This window comes from Corythoichthys intestinalis, chromosome 11 (assembly GCF_030265065.1).
Source record: "Corythoichthys intestinalis isolate RoL2023-P3 chromosome 11, ASM3026506v1, whole genome shotgun sequence".
In the NCBI taxonomy this organism is placed as follows: domain Eukaryota; kingdom Metazoa; phylum Chordata; class Actinopteri; order Syngnathiformes; family Syngnathidae; genus Corythoichthys; species Corythoichthys intestinalis.
Window position 1 is genome coordinate 6,023,825 of NC_080405.1, and position 18,874 is coordinate 6,042,698.

At 41.9% G+C, this 18,874-nt stretch overlaps 1 protein-coding gene across 1 annotated transcript; it reads left to right on the forward strand.

The window, feature by feature from the left end:
• The first annotated feature begins 4,088 nt into the window (after positions 1 to 4,088).
• On the forward strand, positions 4,089 to 18,343 carry LOC130924376 (putative nuclease HARBI1). Its single transcript, XM_057850911.1, has 10 exons — positions 4,089 to 4,163; positions 11,617 to 11,698; positions 11,858 to 11,972; positions 12,122 to 12,182; positions 14,029 to 14,407; positions 14,501 to 14,616; positions 14,836 to 14,947; positions 15,062 to 15,327; positions 15,392 to 15,399; positions 17,989 to 18,343. The coding sequence occupies exons 1-10, from the start codon at positions 4,089 to 4,091 to the stop codon at positions 18,341 to 18,343; spliced, it is 1,569 nt and encodes a 522-aa protein (XP_057706894.1).
• Positions 18,344 to 18,874: the final 531 nt, after the last annotated feature.

Genomic DNA, 18,874 nt, shown 5'->3' on the forward strand with positions numbered 1-18,874 from the left:
ACATTGTGATTTTTTTTTTTTTTTTTTGTATTTGGCTCAAAGCATTACGTCCAAAGATCATGACTGCCCTCTGGTGGAGAAAATAGTTCCAAGTTTGAATAGTGAAGTTCCTTCAAAATTACCATTTTAAAATTAAAAGGATCATACTGCATCTCCGGTTTTCCGTGGTCAATCGGTGCCAAATGAAAACTGGGAGAGGTGGATATTTGCTCTTTCGAGTCATGTTGAGGGCAGTGCTCTATCAAATACTTTTTTAATTTTTATGGTGCTTTAAAGGGTATGTAACGGCAAAGGGGGTGTGAGACATCAATAGAACAGTTATGTGCCAAGATAAAATATTGATAAAGTTAACAAAAAAAATCGAATCACATTAATGAGCAATTATCGAAAATGACGAACATTTCCGAAAGTGTTCCGGAAACAGCCGAATGGGGCGGGGACGTCACAACAAGTGATTGACAGTCGAGGCGGAGCCAGGTGCCATTGTTTTTTATCGACGAGAGAGTAGCGTTCGGGTTTGTTTGACCAAAACATCACTAAAATGGTTCAAAACTGCTGTGCTATGTGGTATACAAATAGCTATTTATCGGAATATAGTATCCATGAGTTCCTGAACGCGAAAAAAATAAAAGCTGGACTACGCAGACAATGGGTAAAGTTTGTCCGTGCAAAAAGGGCTAATTTTCTAGACCCAGCCTCTGGCACGGTTTTCTGTTATTTTCCACCTGAAAGCTTCTCGAACTATGGACAAGTGAAATCGGGTTTTGCTGCAAGATTGCTGCTCAAAGCAGATGCGGTGCCCATCATACACCAGCCACCTAAATGTCCCGAGATATCAAGAAAGAGGACGATGACTGGCAAAGGAGGCTAAGGCTAAGCAAAGGAGGGGAGCAGCCAAGCTCGAAATGGCCAGAGTGAGTACGCTTTTATAATAAAAAAAATATCACGCATTGGATACAGGACTGGACACATATATAAATTATCGCTCGTAAAATATATAGAACAAATCCTCTGATCCCATTCATATTTGTGTCTGTTGGCAGAGCGAAAAACTATGATAGCGCAATAAATGATAATTATTCTATACATTACTTTATTTTGCGATCACGGTGTATCAGCTTCACAAAAAGAAATGCAAAAAATATCATTCGTTGTTTCCCACACGATCTGCTGCCGATGTTTCATCAGTGTCATTGCTCCCCTCAATGACCGTTTCATTTCGCTGCATTGGCGTTCGTTTGGGCTCAAATTGGTAACCTAAAACACCAATTAAAGCTTTGTAACTCTCCTCGTCACCATAAGATGAACATTCGTTACGTCCTTCTACGTCGGATTCGTCGCTGACACTAGAAACGAAATTGTCTGCCATCATTGCCGCCATTCAGTATTAAAGCACTGAGCCTTTTTTCTTGTTGAAGAAATACCCCTCACTGTCAATTCTGAATTCTCTTTTATTGACAACGAGGGGTGTTTCTTCATGAGGGAACCTGGAATATGTGCAGGACGAACACAATGCAACAGCATAAACAGCTCAAAACACAGCTAATTCTCTCCTCACTAGAAGGAATTATATTGATGCTGACAGGCGCTGCCCCCCTAGTGGCCGGTGGCACTCTCTTCACTTGAAATGACGTCGCACACACACACACACACACACACACACAATCTGCCAGATCTCGGGCGCCGGTCGTTTTAGCTTGACAATCGAGCCAAATTTCTCTCATTTTCTTGTGTGTAATTACACGAAGTGGCATTAATATGAATACAAAAGGCATGCGTTTATGGATAAATGATGGAATATTAACATTTTCCCAGGGCATGACATACCCTTTAAAGACCACATGATTGAACAGCAAGCTTGGTATAATTGAGTCAGGTTATTGTTGTTGCGACGTCTCATTGGAGAAATCGGTAGAGCTACCCCGGTAATAACTAGTGACGGGAGAAGCAGTTCAGGTTACCCACCCAAATGAATCGTTCAGTAGGCTGGGTTCGTACTGTAGGTCTTAATGCACGAATCCGATTTTTTTCGTGTTTTTCCAACTCGAGTGAGGCATTAACTTGACGGTCTGAACGGGACAAGTCGCATAGAAATGGACCATTTCAAATCTGATCTGGGTCACTTTTGTATGTGGTTTTAATCTGATCTTTTTTCCAGAATGTCATGGCGGTCTGAACTGTCATGTCTCACAAATCTGAATTCATGCAGCGATTACGTCATCAAAGAGCGAGACCGACAAGGTGCTCCGGTAGCAGTGCAGCTGTGCATTAGCGCCTAGCTAGCTTTGAACACTGCTTTTGGGGAAGGGTCGGGCTTGACAACAGTCATAAAAAAATAACAATGGGTTGATAACAATTTAAAAAAAAAAAAACGAGGCATTCAAGAAGTACAAAAATAAAAAGCCTTTATTCAATCATGGCTTTGTACAAATTTAAAAAATACCGACATGTTTCGGCCTTGTGGGCCTTCATCAAGACAATCAGTGACTCTGCTCAAACCACCTCCTTAAAACCAGAGGACAATTGTAAGTTCAGCATAGCCAGGTGGAATCTCTTCATCGATTGGGGTCAAAGGGCAGGTCATTTAGGAGCAGCAGAGAAAAAACATCCTATTAGCAGACCATCACAAGTAGGAGAGAAGAGAGAAAAAAAATAAAATGAATTAAATAAATAAATAAAATAATTTCTCAGTATGTATACTTAGTGTAGTGGACCTACATACACATGGACACTGGTGTTTCAACTTAGGTGAAAATTCAATTTAATAAGTCACAAAAGAAAACAAATATAACAAAACATCTTGGTCCCAACATAACAAAAGGCTTCAACCAAACTGACCTTCAGACACAGCTTTGTGGCGGGTTTAAATCAGGGCGGACTCGACTAACGACCACCTGTAGGAGGTATGAGAAATTAACCAAACATTGTCAACTTCATAAACTGACAACAGATGGAAAATATACATATATTCAAACAATAAGTAACTAATGTGCATTTAAACAGTGAAAACTGTACTCCAAACAGTCATAATTAAATCAACTTAAATATCCCCTCTTCAGAATGGTAGGTGCCAGATCTTACACAGCTGTGGTCATTACCTCAGATTGGTAAATAAAATCCAGTAAGCATTCAGACAAATATTAACCAAAGTGTGCACCCATTAGTAAATACATGTCCAAAAATATGTCACAAATAATTAACTAAATCTTGAAACACTAAATTGTGATGGTAGTGGTAGCCACCACACTCAGTATGAAACTTGAGCCTGTTTAGATGAACACAAAGTCGATTTCCTTAGTCTTCAACAGCTATCAGTCTTTCTCTGTTTTTGTTTTTATAGCAGTTAGGCTTGAAAATGTTCAGAATTATCAGACAGGGGGACTTGAGTAATGTCTTTAAGCGCATCAGGGTCGAGCATCTCGCAGACAATGGCTTTGCAGGCAGGTAGTATTAATGTCCGTCACAGTGTGGGACTTTTTGGATTTAGCAACAAGGTAACTGGTTTTGAGGGCTTTCTCAAAAAGGTTGCCTGTTTCTCTGAGTTTTCACAAAGGCGAACAAAATAGTCCATCGACTTGTTTTAAAGCGACAGCTGTTTAGTTTGGAGATGACGTTTAAACTTCCAACGGCCCCATGGCGCTATTGGATAGCTAGCTGCTCGTGATGCGTTCAAGAACTGCTCGGATTTCAACCCATTAGCCGCCTTAGTGACCTCAACAATGTGTTGGAATAAAACACAGGTGGTTTTAAGCAATTTCCATTCAAGTGGATTGATTGACATTTTGATTGCAATGGTATTAATTGTTTTCTTAAGAGCACTTAATGATTTATGTTTAGGAAAAAATGACAAAAGATAAGTTAGGGAGAAATATTTTTCATTTTTCAAAGCCTCCCACCATACATTTCAGCTAACAAAGCAGTGCAACAAATAAAGTGCTTTACATTAGCCTTTTTAAGCAATACAAAAGATGAACAGATTATAAAAATAACTAAAAATGAGGTCTGCAGATCAGCTTGTTAGTCTTTTTTTTCTTTGTCAAGATCTGTGGGCAAGGTTGTAGTGGGCTGTGGCCTTCTTAGAGGCCTTGATGACCTCTGTGATGGGCTCCCATCTGAAGCAGGGCTCCAGGCAGGCCATCTTTGTGGTCATTATTGAGGACAAGGTACCATCCAGTGCCAGGCTATTTCTGGTGTTCGTGTAGTTTAGTCCCACAACTGAAAACACCCTTTCTGCATCAGCATTTGAATGGGGCAACACCAGCACCTACTTGGTAACGGTAGCAGGCCTCTCAAATTCTTTGGCTCCTGTCACCTATGGAAAATGAACCAAGAAGAAAATGGAAAAACATACCTTATTTTTCATTAATTAATACTGTAAGTATATTGTAAGAAAGTTCAGATGCAGTACAACATGCATACTATGCATCATCGATGTATCAATTTTAAAAGCAACAGATGTACTGTAGCCAATAAGTCACACCTGCCAAAAAGAAAGACAAATATAATGTACCTTATGTGTCCGTGTTGCCATTTCAGCCCAGAAGCTTTCTATATCTGTTTCATCCTGAAGGAAGGTACTTGGGATAGTTTGATAATTCAAGAACTCCCCACCCAGCTTGTCATGCTCCTATGGCCCATGGTGTGGGATGAGATCGGGGAATCTTATTTATTAAAGTAGCGATACAGGTTGTTAAGACTACAGCCCCGTTATTTCACTCTGAACAGTAGTCCAATGGTGCCACCTATTGACCACTCCAAACATCTTCACTTGAGAAAATAAAGTATACATTGCCTAAATGGGACTCATACCTTTTCTGCATTACAACATTAGAAATTTCACACACAAATGTGATCACACTTTTGGGGCATCACACTTGTGAAGTCTTAAAATATTGTTTTGTCAAACTAAAATTAAAGTCGGCATTCAATCCATTTTTAATCTCTGAGGTTGATTTCCATACCTGCTTCTCCCTTGGCGTGTGTATACATGCATACTAATTAAAAACAAAAGAAAGGAAGGGAGAAAGTTCCTATATTCATAAGTGACCGCCTTTCAGTCGTCACTCTGGACACAAGAAAAGCGACAACAATCAAATTAATTAAAGGGACCAAAAAAAAAAAAAAAAAAAAAGACTGAAAGTTATAAGGTTTTTTACCTTTCAAATATTCAAAGAAACTTATCCCGTGGACTCCAATATTCTTTGTTCAAAGTTATCTTGGTTTTTACCCTGGGTTGCCAGATAGCACGTGTCTGAATCCTACACATTTTCCCAGCCGGTTTTTCCGGAACAAACTCTCACCCCCGGGGGGGGAGGGTGCGTGCACACTTTACTATTTTTCTGATGTTCATGGGGGGGTGAGAGTCTTCTGGGATGCTGAATAATAATCTTCACCACGATGCGTGTCACGTGCTAGATTTTAGCGTTCCAAAGTAAGTTAAAAAGGAGTCCATAAAGGAAAAAAGGCGTCCTGACGTTTCACCTCTACGGCTTCATCAGAGGATATGCGAACAAACTTTGCCTTTTCATCCTGGGAACCCCCGTTTTTTTCAGGACGGACTGATTTGGCAGTTCAACCCTTAGCTTAGCCTCTAAAAGGGGCCGCGGTAAGTGGGTAATCTAAAAGATTCTTGTTTCTATTAAATCAACATCAGGGAATGAAGTTGTTAGAAAATACATGTATATGTGTGTCTATGTATCCGGCTCTGGCTGTGTTAGTTTTTTTAGGGGGCCATCCCTTACGGCAGGGGTTCCCAACCTTTTTTGCACCACGGACCGGTGTGATTTGAGTCTTTTTTTTCACATACCGGTGTTTTGACTAATTTTGCAACCCATCAAAAACAGCAATTATGTGGTTCTGCGCATGTGCGTAACATTAAAAATGACCGCGAATGCAGCGATTCCAAAGTAAACACTACAAACTTTCTTTAAAGAAAGGAATATTAACTTGCGTTTGATCGTGGATGGACAAAAGTTCTCCTCAAACCCATCCTGCCAGGTTAGCTGCACACCGCTTTCTCACAGTTAATGAACGACACGGCGAAGGCGGTAAAGGGGATGTCGCGGCAAAGGGGGTGTGAGACATCAATAGAACCGTTATGTGCCAAGATAACAAATATTGATAAAGTTAACAAAAAAATCAATCACATTAATGAGCAATTATCGAAAATAGATCGAAAATGACGAACATTCCCGAAAGTGTTCCGGAAACAGCCGAATGGGGCGGCGACGTCACGACAAGTGATTGACAGTCGAGGCGGCGCCAGGTGCCATTGTTTTTTAACGACGAGAGAGTAGCGTTGGGGTTTGTTTGACGAAAACATCTCAAAAATGGTTCAAAACTGCTGTGCTATGTGGTGTACAAATAGTTATTTATCGGAATATAGTATCCATGAGTTCCCGAACGCGAAAAAAAAAGCTGGACTACGCAGATGATGGGTAAAGTTCGTCCGTGCAAAGAGGGCTAATTTTCTAGACACAGCCTCCGGCACGCTTTTCTGTGGTGCGCATTTTCCACCTGAAAGCTTCTCGAACTATGGACAAGTGAAATCGGATTTTGCTAAAAGATTGCTGCTCAAAGGAGATGCGGTGCCAACCATACACGCGCAGCGACCTAAATGTCCCGAGATATCAAGAAAAAGGATGATGACTAGCAAAGGAGGCTAAGGGTAAGGAAAGGAGGGGAGCAGCCAAGCTCGAAATGGCCAGAGTGAGTACTCTTTTATAATTTAAAAAATGTCACGCATTGGATACAGGACTGGACACATGTATACATTATCGTTCGTAAAATATACTGTATAGAACAAATCCTCTGATCCCATTCATATTTGTGTCTGTTGGCAGAGCGAAAAGCTATGATAGCGCAATAAATGATAATTATTCTATGCATTCCTTTATTTTGCAGTCACGGTGTATCAGCTTCACAAAAAGAAATGCAAAACAAATCATTGGTGTTTTCCACACGATCTGCTGCCGATGTTTCATCAGTGTCATTGCTCCCCTCAATGACCGTTTCATTACGCTGCATTGGCGTTGGTTTGGGCTCAAATTGGTAACCGAAAACACCGATTAAAGCTTCGTAACTCTCTTCGTCACCATTAGATGAACATCCGTTACGTCCTTCTACGTCGGATTCGTCGCTGAAACTAGAAATGAAATTTTCTGCCATCATCGCCGCCATTCAGTATTAAAGCACTGAGCCTTTTTCTTGTTGAAGAAACAATTCTGAATTCTCTTTTATTGACAACGAGGGGTGTTTCTTCATGAGGGAACCTGGAATATGTGCAGGACGAACACAATGCATCAGCATAAACAGCTCAAAACACCCCTAATTCTCCCCTCACTAGAAGGAATTCTATTGATGCAGACAGGCGCTGCCCCCCTAGTGGCCGGTGGGACTCTCTTCACTTGTCGTGACGTCACACAATCTGCCAGATCTCGGGCGCCGGTCGTTTTAGCTTGACAATCGAGCCAAATTTCTCTCATTTTCTTGTGTGTAATTACATGAAGTGGCATGATATGAATACAAAAGGCATGCGTTTATGGATAAATGATGGAATATTAAAATTTTCCCAGGGCACTACATCCCCTTTAACTAAGAAGCCCGCTTCACAAAGATGCGATGTTGGATGTTGGTTTTCAATGTTCTCGTAGCGCTGTCAGGATATTCCGGAATTATTTTAATTGTCTCAAATGTACGTTTAAGGTCGCTGTCATTTGCGATCTCTACAAGCTGATCTTCCTGTTGCACAGACATGCTCGAATCACACGGTTTATTCACAAACGGGTCATGAATCCACTCCTTCGCAGTTCGTGCGTCTTCGATGTTTAGGCTCATCTTCTGGCAGGTCAGGTGCCCTTTTTTGCTGCAAAAAATCTCACCAAAGACGTCTGTTTTCCAGTCATTTTCGTTAGTGTTGGGAATCAAATATGCTGCGCCCGAGGCCTAGTCATACATTATTTACAACATTCGTTATTTTCAATTCAAGCCATTACATTATCACACTTTAATTATATTAAATTCATTCACATAGTTATATACTAGGATAGTGACATACACTTAGAATAGATATACTGTAATTTCCGGACTACAAGCCGCTACTTTTGTCCCTCATTTTGGGTCCTGCGGCGTGTGCAATGATACGGCCAATTTGTGTATTTTTCTGACGGCCACCAGGGGCGCTCGAGCATGGAATGTGGGAGTGAGACACGTGGAATATATGTGTGGAGGAAGACGCTAGTTTGCACAATTACCGGTAGTTTAACTCTGTGCGTTGTGCATCCGCCTTTGTGCATGAATAGAATTGGCATACTTGCATCATGGAAAATGCTCGAAGAAATTAAATTGGCCATCCGAGTTGTATGGGAAGCTTTGATGACGAGCGGCGAGAGATCGTTTGCCAAGACTCGCCGCATGCAAAGAGCAGCTTTTGCACAGGTTTGCCGGGGAAGCCTGGCAGCGTGAAGCTCTGTGAAAGAGTCCACCATCACCAACGTGTTTCGAAGGGGCCATTCTGCTGCGTGACGAGGAGGACAGCACAGGCTAGGAGTGAATTTGCCTCATTAAGGGAGACATTGAAGGTGACAGCAAAGGAGAGACTGAGTAGGTGCGTGGTGAAGTGCATCTGAGTGTCTTCATATCCGACACTGAGGGTGAAGACTTACATGGTTTGAATGCACAGGAGGAAGATGAAGATTGCTAACAAAGACTTATGTTTTTGTTAACCAGCACAATTAGTGCTGCTATGTAACTTCCGTGCCGCTGCTATATAACTGCCGTGTTTGCCGGCGCTGTTTGGAACGAAAAGTTAAAGAAATATACAGTTTTCAAAATTTTAATAACACACCTTGTCAATGTCTCTAGTTACTAAGTGGGCACACGCGGCTTATAGACCCTACCCACGTGACGTCACAACTCCGCTCTCCTGACTGGTGCCGCCCAATTGTCTGTCAACACATCGTGTTTACCTGTTACGGCTACGTACATTCCTCCTATTTACAGCGTGTTTTTCTGCTCGTTAACATTAATAATCAAAATGGTGAAGGTGTGTGTGGCGGTCGGTTGCAATAACAGAGAAGATAGACGGAGAGACTTGAAGCTCTACCGGATTCCGAGAGACCCGGAGAGGAGAGAGCGAGATGGGCTGCTGCAATTCGACGAGAAAACTGGGCTCCAAACGATTACCACAGATTATGTAGTAGTCATTTTATATCTGGTAAGATGCATTTAATATATATTTAGAGGGTTTGGGGCTGACAACCACAATTAAGATCATTGCTAGGCTAATCGCCACAACATTCACGTATGTATGTAGTGAGAGTGCTATCGCTAAACCATATAAACATTAAAAGCCCTAGCTCCATTGACAAACGACATGAAATACATTAGACTTGACAGTGGATGTTAGCAAGAACAAAAGATTTTGAATTGAAAATTTCGTAACTCACCTTTCCAAGCACAAGATAGATTCCTGCCGAATTTTCATGGACGAGGACCTGTTTCACCCAACCAGCAACGAAGTATTTATAAGCCTCCAAGCTCTTAAAGTTTTTCAAACTTTCGTGAGAATAGGCAGATTTTGTGTGGACAAGATAGTTGTAAATATCAGGGTAGCTAGCAGAGACAGCGGGTCGAAAAACATCGATTTAGGCATCAAATATGGATCTGGCGAATGGATAAACTGAAGCTTTTCCACATAACGCCTTTTATGCAACGCATCAAGTGAGTTTACGGCATCCGAAAGCACTGGGTCTTGAAATGCATTATAAATTGCTCGATCAATTGAGACCATTGATAATACAGACACAAAATGACGGACAAGGGGGCGGAACAATACAGCGATCACGTGATTTTGTGACGTCGGTGGGTAGGGTCTATAGGCAGGAGAGGCTTGTGTATGTACAAAATGCTTTTTCCTTTAAAAATGTACTGGGTGAGGCTTGTAATCAGGGGCGCCCAATAGTCCAGAAATTACGGTAATTTACATACATACGACACAACCACACGCACGCACACACATACATAGGCAGCTGTCTGTCTGACACTGTTAATTCAGTGATTTATTGAGTGTCGTTGCACAGCCACGACAATGTGGATCATGTGCCACACAAAAGAGCAAGATCCTATGCATGGGAGTACTTTGATGTAGTTAGTCCCAACAAAGTCAAGTGCCCCATCTGTGCTCAGGAGTTGACTTACAGTAACAATACTTCCTCAGTGCAGCGTCATTTACGTGCTAAACAACCTGAGACCACACCAAAATCAGATGGTGCTTCTGCTGGGGCATCAACAAGACAAGGTAAAGTATCTGTGGTGTTTGACTTGAATGCACATTCAAAAAAAGAAGTGCAGTATGTAATGACCATAAAAAGAAATGTTATATTAAAAAATTGTGAATTATTTTAGGGTCGCCAAGCAGAATTGGCTGACGCACTGGTGGAAATGATTATTACAGATTCACAGCCATTCACTATTGTTGAAGATAAAGGCTTTAGAGCATTCATGGCAAAGGTTGACCCCACATATGTCCTGCCCAGTCGACAAGCAGTAAAGGCACTAATAACAAATAAATATCAAGCTGCAAAGGAGAAGGTCATAAATAAGTTGGAGAAGGTGGAGTCAGTAAGCCTAACTTCTGATATGTGGACGTCCATCAACATGGATGCCTACCTTGGCCTTACCTGTCACTACATGAATGACAATATGGAGCTAGAAAGTGTATGGCTGGGTGTAGAACATTTTCCACTCTCGCACACAGCAGAGCATATAAGAGATGCACTGGACACATAGTTACACCAGTGGGGGCTGAGGCAAAAGATCCACTGCATTGTCACTGATAATGCAGCAAATATGACTAAGCGCAAAATTACTCAACATCAGAAACGTGCCTTGCCTTGCACAGTTTTAATTTAATTGTGTAAAAAGGTACTTGAGCAAACCACTGGTATTTCAGAAATACGAACCAAAGCCAGGAAAATAGTCACATTTTTTAAGACAAGCACAACTGCCAAACAGAAACTGTGAGCTTCAGCAGCATTCCAACCAGCCAGCCCACAAACTCCTCCAAGAAGTAGAGACACGTTGGAATTCAACATATTACATGTTGAGAGCCAGTCGGTGCGGCTTTAGCTGTGCTGAGGACAGACATCCCACCTCTGTCATTTACAGAATTTGAAACAATAAGTCAATGTTTAGAGATTCTTGGACCATTCAGCCTGGCCTCAACTGAATTGTCAGCAGAGAAAACTGTTTCGGCCTCAAAGGTCATCCCAATCATCGGATGGTGCAACATAAATTATCCATTAGGTCCTCGGAACTTAAAAATCACACAGCCATGTCCTTACTGCAGAACCTGCAGCAACTCTTAATGACCAGGTGCAGTGTAGAAAACATTCAAATATTGGCAATGGTAAGTTTTGGGTCCACGTTTTAAAACTATTGCATTTGGGAACCTATCACATGGTCAAGAACCGGTTTCAAGATTGACCGCAGAATGTGCTAGAGTCATGCAACTTGACCGAGCGACACCATCAACATCACAGGTACATTGCTATTTTTTAACGGTTTATTTTTCTTCTTCATGTACAAACAGCATGGTTATTGGATATCTTTAATCAGTTACTTAAGGAACAAATGGGTGAGGATGAGCCTGCAACGGAAAAGGAAGACAGCATGTGGGATCTTTTGGACAGCCGAGTTGGTTAGTATTTATACAGCATTTACATTAGTGATGGGTCCAGTGATACTAATGCGCCGGCGCGCGCTCCGAGCTCATGGAGCAACCCCTGCGTCGGTGCACGTATCGCTACAAGAAAATCACGTGACCGATGCAAGAACTCATTGAACTGTGTCGACACAGTCATGACGCGGCAAACTGGTTCAAAAGGAAGCGCGTCTGTCAACGTGATGGAGTTGCTGAAACAGTCCACATCTCACGGTTACTTCCTCGTTGTCAACCTGCTGTGGAAATGGACGTAAGACAGGGAAAACGCACTTGTCATCATTCATTCAAAATACAATTAATTTTAAGGTAAAGCTTAGTTTATTAGTGTGACGGGTGCACGCGGGTCCGTCGATTGCCGTCCCTTGTCTTTAAACTACGTACCAGCGTTTGATCCGCTAGCATAGTGGTCAGAGCAAACGCCTCTCGTCCCAACACGTCGTGCGTGTGGGTTCGAATCCTGGTCAGATTGCAATTATCGGGTCCTTACGCGATCCCCAAAGTTTTGATTTTACTATCAAAAGTTATTTTTTTGCAGGTGAAATGTCGCATTTGTACTTTGTATATGACTAACCTGTCATATAAAAACAGTTGCCACCGCCTCATTGCTGAAGCGTTACTGGCCAAGCATGAGAATGAAGTTTCTGATAATCCCCAAATAAACACAGGTATAGAACCATTCCTTTTATTTTCACACAGTCACTTTTTTGGTAATTTATTAGAAATCTGTAATTAAGCTATAATTTATTTTTTTGTCCACTTCAATTTCTTTCTGACGGGCTATGGTAGCACTTAGATGACAAAGTGGGGAGTCAAGGAGGAAATGCAACTGTAGATGAAATTGCAAAAGTGCAACGATGCATGGCTGAGCCGAACATGGCACGCAATGCCGATTTTCTTCGATACTGGAGGAGCCAATGGATATCTTATCCAAACCTCTTTCAACTGGAAATTCTTGTGCATGCCGGCATTGTTGGTTCCATGCGAGTGTGTTGTCCACAGCAGGCTTGTTAAAAAAAAAACAACAACAACAACTAAATTTAAAAACAAAAACAAAACAAAAAAAGCTGTTTTTGAATAAAATTTTATCAGAAAAAAAAAAGTCCACAGGCATTCCTTATTCACCCATTCATTATTACTTACATTTTCACATTATAATATATGTTCACATGATGTAAAGATATGGACTAATGCAATATGAATGCAAAGACTTAAATGATTTGATTTTACATGCTATGTCATCAATTCAGTGTCAGTCTGTCAAGTGGGTTGCCTGTAGGTTTTTTTTTATGTCCAGCAGGTGTCAGTTTTCAATGACACAGTATCCACACTGTGTCAACACAATGTGTCACTGTGTCGACACGCTTCATGAGGTTTCACGGACCCATCACTAATTTACATGTTCATTGATGATAATTTAAAAAAACCGAGGCACTCAAGAAGTACAAAAATAAAAAGCCTTTATTCAGTCATGGCTTTGTATAAATTAAAAAATGCCGACATGTTTGGGCCGTGCAGGCCTTCATCAAGACAAACAGTGACTCTGCTCAGACCACCTCTTAAAACTAGTGAACAATTGTAAGTTGAGCATATCCAGGTGAACTCGCTTCACCTGATTGGGGTCAAAGGGCAGATCAATTAGGAGCAGCAGAGAAAAAACATCCCAATAGCAGACCATCACAAATAGGAAAAGGAGGGAAGAAAAAAACAAAACAAGCAAATTTTTACATACAACCAAGGACCTTTAAAGATGACTTCTCCCCCCCAAAAATTCAGGTGGTTCAACTTGAAATATCATCAAAGCCTATAAGGCAGAAAAACAACAATAATAATTCATCTTTAACTTTTAACTTTTCAAGATCTAACATATCTATCAAGACTGACTATGTTCTCAAAGATCTCTTTCAAACTTTTAAATGACTTTAACATATGTATATTATTTTAAATAGCAAGAAGAGAAGTGTTGGGGCTCATTGTATTATGCTTATTGCCCTTTGTTTTTTTCCCCTCAATGCACTATAGATTTTCAGTGTGTCTTGTTTATCTCTTCTTGTGGCCTATACTACGAAGCCGGTTTTCTGGCTTAGCAGGGTAACTTCGAGAGTAACTTTATCACGTGCGACGTAAGTTCGCGGCTATGCGAGACTACGAAAGGTGGATATGTTGGAACCGAGAAGTGTTGCCATGGCACGCCAAACCTGGTCGTGTCAGAGTTAGATCTTGCTTAACATCAGGATTCCAATTAACCACGCTCTATTTAAACAGCACTCCTCCGCGGACGTGTCCTCCTGACAATGACAGCGTACTTGGACGACCCATACGACATTGGCGCGCGGATTGTGAGGGGCTCTCTCCGGAGGGCACGGGTATTTCGGGACCACCAGAATCCGCTGGCGTACCCGGACGATGTACTCCACGAAAGATATAAATTTTCAGCTGAGGGACTACGTTACCTGTGCCGAAGTCAAGCCCTCACAACCGCGCAAACTGTGTGCCTGTCCTTGCGCTATTTTGCCAGCGGACAATATATGTATTCCATTGGTGATGCTGAACATCTGAGTAAGAAGACTGTATGCAGTGCAATTCGGAAAGTGGTACTTGCTCTTGCTAAACTGGTGGATGCATTTGTCGTGTTCCCTGGCCATCTAACTGCACTTCAAATCAAAGAAGGCTTCTATGCAATCGCGGGTAATTGACTACTAATTATTAAATGCAATTGGCTGTTTTGCCTTTTATCCAAAACCGAATTATGACCGGTAACTGATTTGACTAACAATATAGGTTTCCCAAGAGTAATAGGAGTCATTGATTGCACCCACATCCCCATTAGTGCATCCCTGGGAGAGCATGAGGGGGATTTTGTGAACAGGAAGTCCCAACATACCATCAATGTGCAGGTAAAACATATTTCAAATTATTACAATTAATATTAATAATAAAAATTATTTTAAGGATTCATAATTTATAGGCCTATAGGTAAACATTGAAAATAAATTAAATTCTCCAACGAGTCAGCTTGTACCATTTTGCAGTACTTCTTGTCCCCCAAATGGTTTGAATTTCAGGGGTGACAAGTGCTTGAACTCCTTGTTCCTCACCTTTGCATATATTCTTAGATGACATGTGATCACCAGTACATGGTAACAAGTTTGGATGCAAGATGGCCAGGGTCTGTACATGATGCTCGCATTTTCCGGGAATCACTACTTTCACAGGGATTCCAAGAAGGTAAGATCCTGCATGTTCAACAGAATAAATAGCTAATCTTTTTAGGATGCAATAAGCATGCTACTGCTATGCCATTATTTCACACTAACTTGCCTCCATTTCATCTACTGTAAGGGCGTTTTGATGGATTACTGCTGGGGGACCGTGGCTACCCATGTCAGAAACACCTGATGACACCATTTGCAGACCCCCAATCAAAGGCTCAGAGAACCTTCAACCATGCCCACAGTGTCACCAGGGTCAGAATGGAGAATACGTTTGGCATTTTGAAGGCCCGATTTTCATGTCTTAAAGGCCTTCGCGTGAAGCCTGAGAGGGCCTGCCAGACAATAGCAGCATGTGTGGTACTGCACAATATAGCCACAATAAGGAAAGAGAGAGTACCAGTTCACAATCCTCTCCCCCCAGATGTCACTGACCCCAGGACCCTTGACCATCCCACAGGACGTGCAGTGAGGGATGCAATTGCCGAACAATTCTTCAATTAATGACACAATTGAAATAAATATGACAAGAATGACGTGTTGCAATACTCATTTATTAGTCTTCCATGCCTGTAAAGAGAACATGAAGGCAAACTAAATGATACACATTAATGGAGTGATATGTACAGGTTAATACCATTTTGTCGTGCTCCAGCTTTTCAATGTCCAGTTTGAGTTTTTTTATCTCTAGCCTCTTCTTTTCGCAATCCAACTCCAGCATTCTTTTGTACAGGCTGCGGACATTGTCCACTCCAGCCTACAGGACTAATATATTATCCTAGTATGTATAAGATTCGGTACCTCCAATCAACCAAGGAGGAAGAAACTGTACTTTATTGGATTGAGAGGTCCCTGGCAGGGAGGCATCAGAGGGGAACATGGGCGGTTGCAAGTCCTCCTTTATAAGGAGTACACAGATTCATAGCACCACATAACTTACCCGATTCAGACACGCTACTTAAGAGTAAGGGTCACTATCCCAACAATATTCACACAGTAGCAGCAGCAAAGTGTTTTAACCTGCATGGGGGTGTCAGAGGTGGCTGTCAGTGTGTCATCCTCTCCATCCTGAAAGACAAATAATTACAGGCTTCACATACATACTTTATGGACAGCATAATTTAGAGGTCATGCAATGTCATGAGTTTTAATTACCTGCCGAGTTGTACTGCCCATATATGGTGGTGGAGTAGTGGTCACCATGTGTCCATCCTCAAATGCATTAAAACGCATGACATGTCACTATTTTGAATTAAAGTCCTATTAACATGAAACCTCAATGCCATATATTACCCCGCACATAGAGGGTGGACATTTCCACTGCACCAGGGGTGGACTGTACCCCCTCCACTCCCTCCGAAATTGGCCTGCCCCTATTGTTGGCTAGGGCCAACTCCTCAGCTACAGTGAAGGGCTCAGATGCGCTCCCCCCTCCCGTGGCCCTCGCTGCTGCCACTATTGTTGGCTAGGGCTAACTCCTCAGCTACAGTGAAGGGCTCAGATGCGCTCCCCCCTCCCGTGGCCCTCGCTGCTACTCTCGTCTTGTTAGCTGTGGAAGTACAAAAGCATATTTTCATTCTCTCACGCTCTCTTCTGCCCCCCCCCCCTCCCCACCACACACAAATACCATTTTGGATTATGTTTTTATATTTCATTTTGACCTGTTGCCAGGTGCGCTTTCTGCTGCTGTTGCCTCTGAAGATGTTCAAAGGACATACATTAGATTCATACAATCAACTGGACTAAACATGCAATCATCTTGCTTCATGTGGTGATGCACATACGATTAATTATTTCATACAGGTAAACGTACCATATTTTATTGTCCTAACAGCAGGACGTATGTCTTTTCGCAATTAGGCTCGAGCGTTTACGTCACAGCAGCACGGGATCATGCGAGATTTGCGACAACGCAACCATTGCGGAAGCATCACGGGACATTTAAACTTAGCGGCAACCAAAGATGGAAAAAAGTAAGGAATACTTGCCAGTTCGATACAGAGACAAACTTGTTACCACGGCGAAGGACAGATATGTGAGCAATTTTAAGGATGTGAACAATGTTGACCCTCACGAGCAAGCCGAACACAAATGGAATTAAGATGTCGACAAGCTTCCACCACTACGCGAAATGGACATCATGCTGTATTTAGTGTTTGGTATATGTTACTACACTCATCAGCAATTCCGAAACTACAAATCGCTACAAAGCTACGAACAGTTTTGCTGCGGATGGGTGCAGGATCTTCACTTTATGACCATAGCAAACGGCAACACCATCTTTCTAGCAAAGGTAAGCAATGTGTGTTTACATTAGTCTGTGACCACGGATGTACAAATCTTTTGCTGCATAAAATGTAGCCTGTGTACAAATTCTTTGCCACTCTCTCACGTCAAAATATTACAGCTTTTTCATTTAGCAACATGAATTATGTCTTATGAAGACAATGCACATGTATGCATGCTAGTTGTTTAGCTGTAGCAATAGCTAACAACAGGCCGACTTAGGGCGTAAAGTTACTGAAATTTGCGTAAACAAACGAAATTAACTTACCGGAGTGAAAGTGCATTGAGCAAACTCAGTGTGTAACTGGAGAATCAAACGTTATGCCCTTCCTTCTGATCGAGGCCACCCATGCCATTCTTCGACATTTGGTAAGTTAAGATATGAGCTTTTCCTCGCCTTTTCTCCATGTAGGGATCCGGAAGAAACTCAATGGTGTTCCGTCGAGCTGTACATTCTCCTTTCTATTCGATCGGTTGTTGCAATTCTTTACCGCACAATAATTTCCAACCATTTTTAAAGAGCGACCTGTGTTGAAATGCCTCAGTTTATCTTCCACAATGGCGATAGCGGCGGAAACCTCGCGAGTGCCACGTCATACGCTCGAGCCTAGTATGATTTAAACGGACATACTTACGCATTTACGCGATCTGCAATCTGCTGCCAACAGACCTGTCGTGCTCTATTCGCTGCAGCAGTGTTGGATTTTGCTGTGAGTGTGGTTTTAAATTCCTCACAACTTCGCATGATTATGACGCATTCCTCGTCGGTAGTGATGTGCCCTACTGTGCTGAGGCTCCGATGCGTGTGCCGAGCAAACCGGAAAAAAAATCTGCAAAGCGCGCATCGAGGCATGTGTTGATTACGCTTGTGGCCACGCCCGAAGCCTCGGAAGGCACGTTGCTACGTCCGAAGCCTCACGAGACGGGCTTCCTACGTCATCGCCAACACATAGTTTCGCCGGTGATTCGAAATGAAATGGCGCACCGAGACGACAATGAGCTGACAGGTACACTGACACACCCAGCTCGCATCTTCAAACCTAAATTCAATCGGATTCGTTTTGCAATGGACGCACTGTCCAACATCGAAAAAGAAGAGAACATCCCCTGCCTGGGCTTATTTTGAGCAGTTCCCTCCTAAAAAGGTACAAATTATAATAACCAGTGTGAATATATATTGTAAATTATTGTGACAACACAATTTTGTTTCGTCCGTTTTAATGTATTTCTTCTACTAGCGGATTTTTCAAAAGGTGAAGTGCAAACTTTGTTCTAAAGAACTTGGGTACCAAGAGAACACTTCATCTCTATGTTGAGGCATTGTACCCCGGCCTCATCCGTCGCTTGCGAAAGACTATTTTCAAAAGCAGGAGAAATCCTATCTAAAAAAATGAAACCGTTTTAACCCTTTAAGGTCTGGGCCTATTTTGTCTGATTTTGCATGCCTTTGAAGTTGCCTTTATATTTCAAAGAAAGAATTGTTTACGATGGCCTGGTTTGGTCCCTTTTTTTGTGACACCTTGAACTTCATGTCCAAACTGTTGTTTCCTTCACGGACCAATTATAAATCATCATTTTGGGCCCAAAAAGACCAAAAATTCCAAAATCCTTTTGTCAAAATTTTTAATATTGATGTCCAATTGACAACCAAACATGC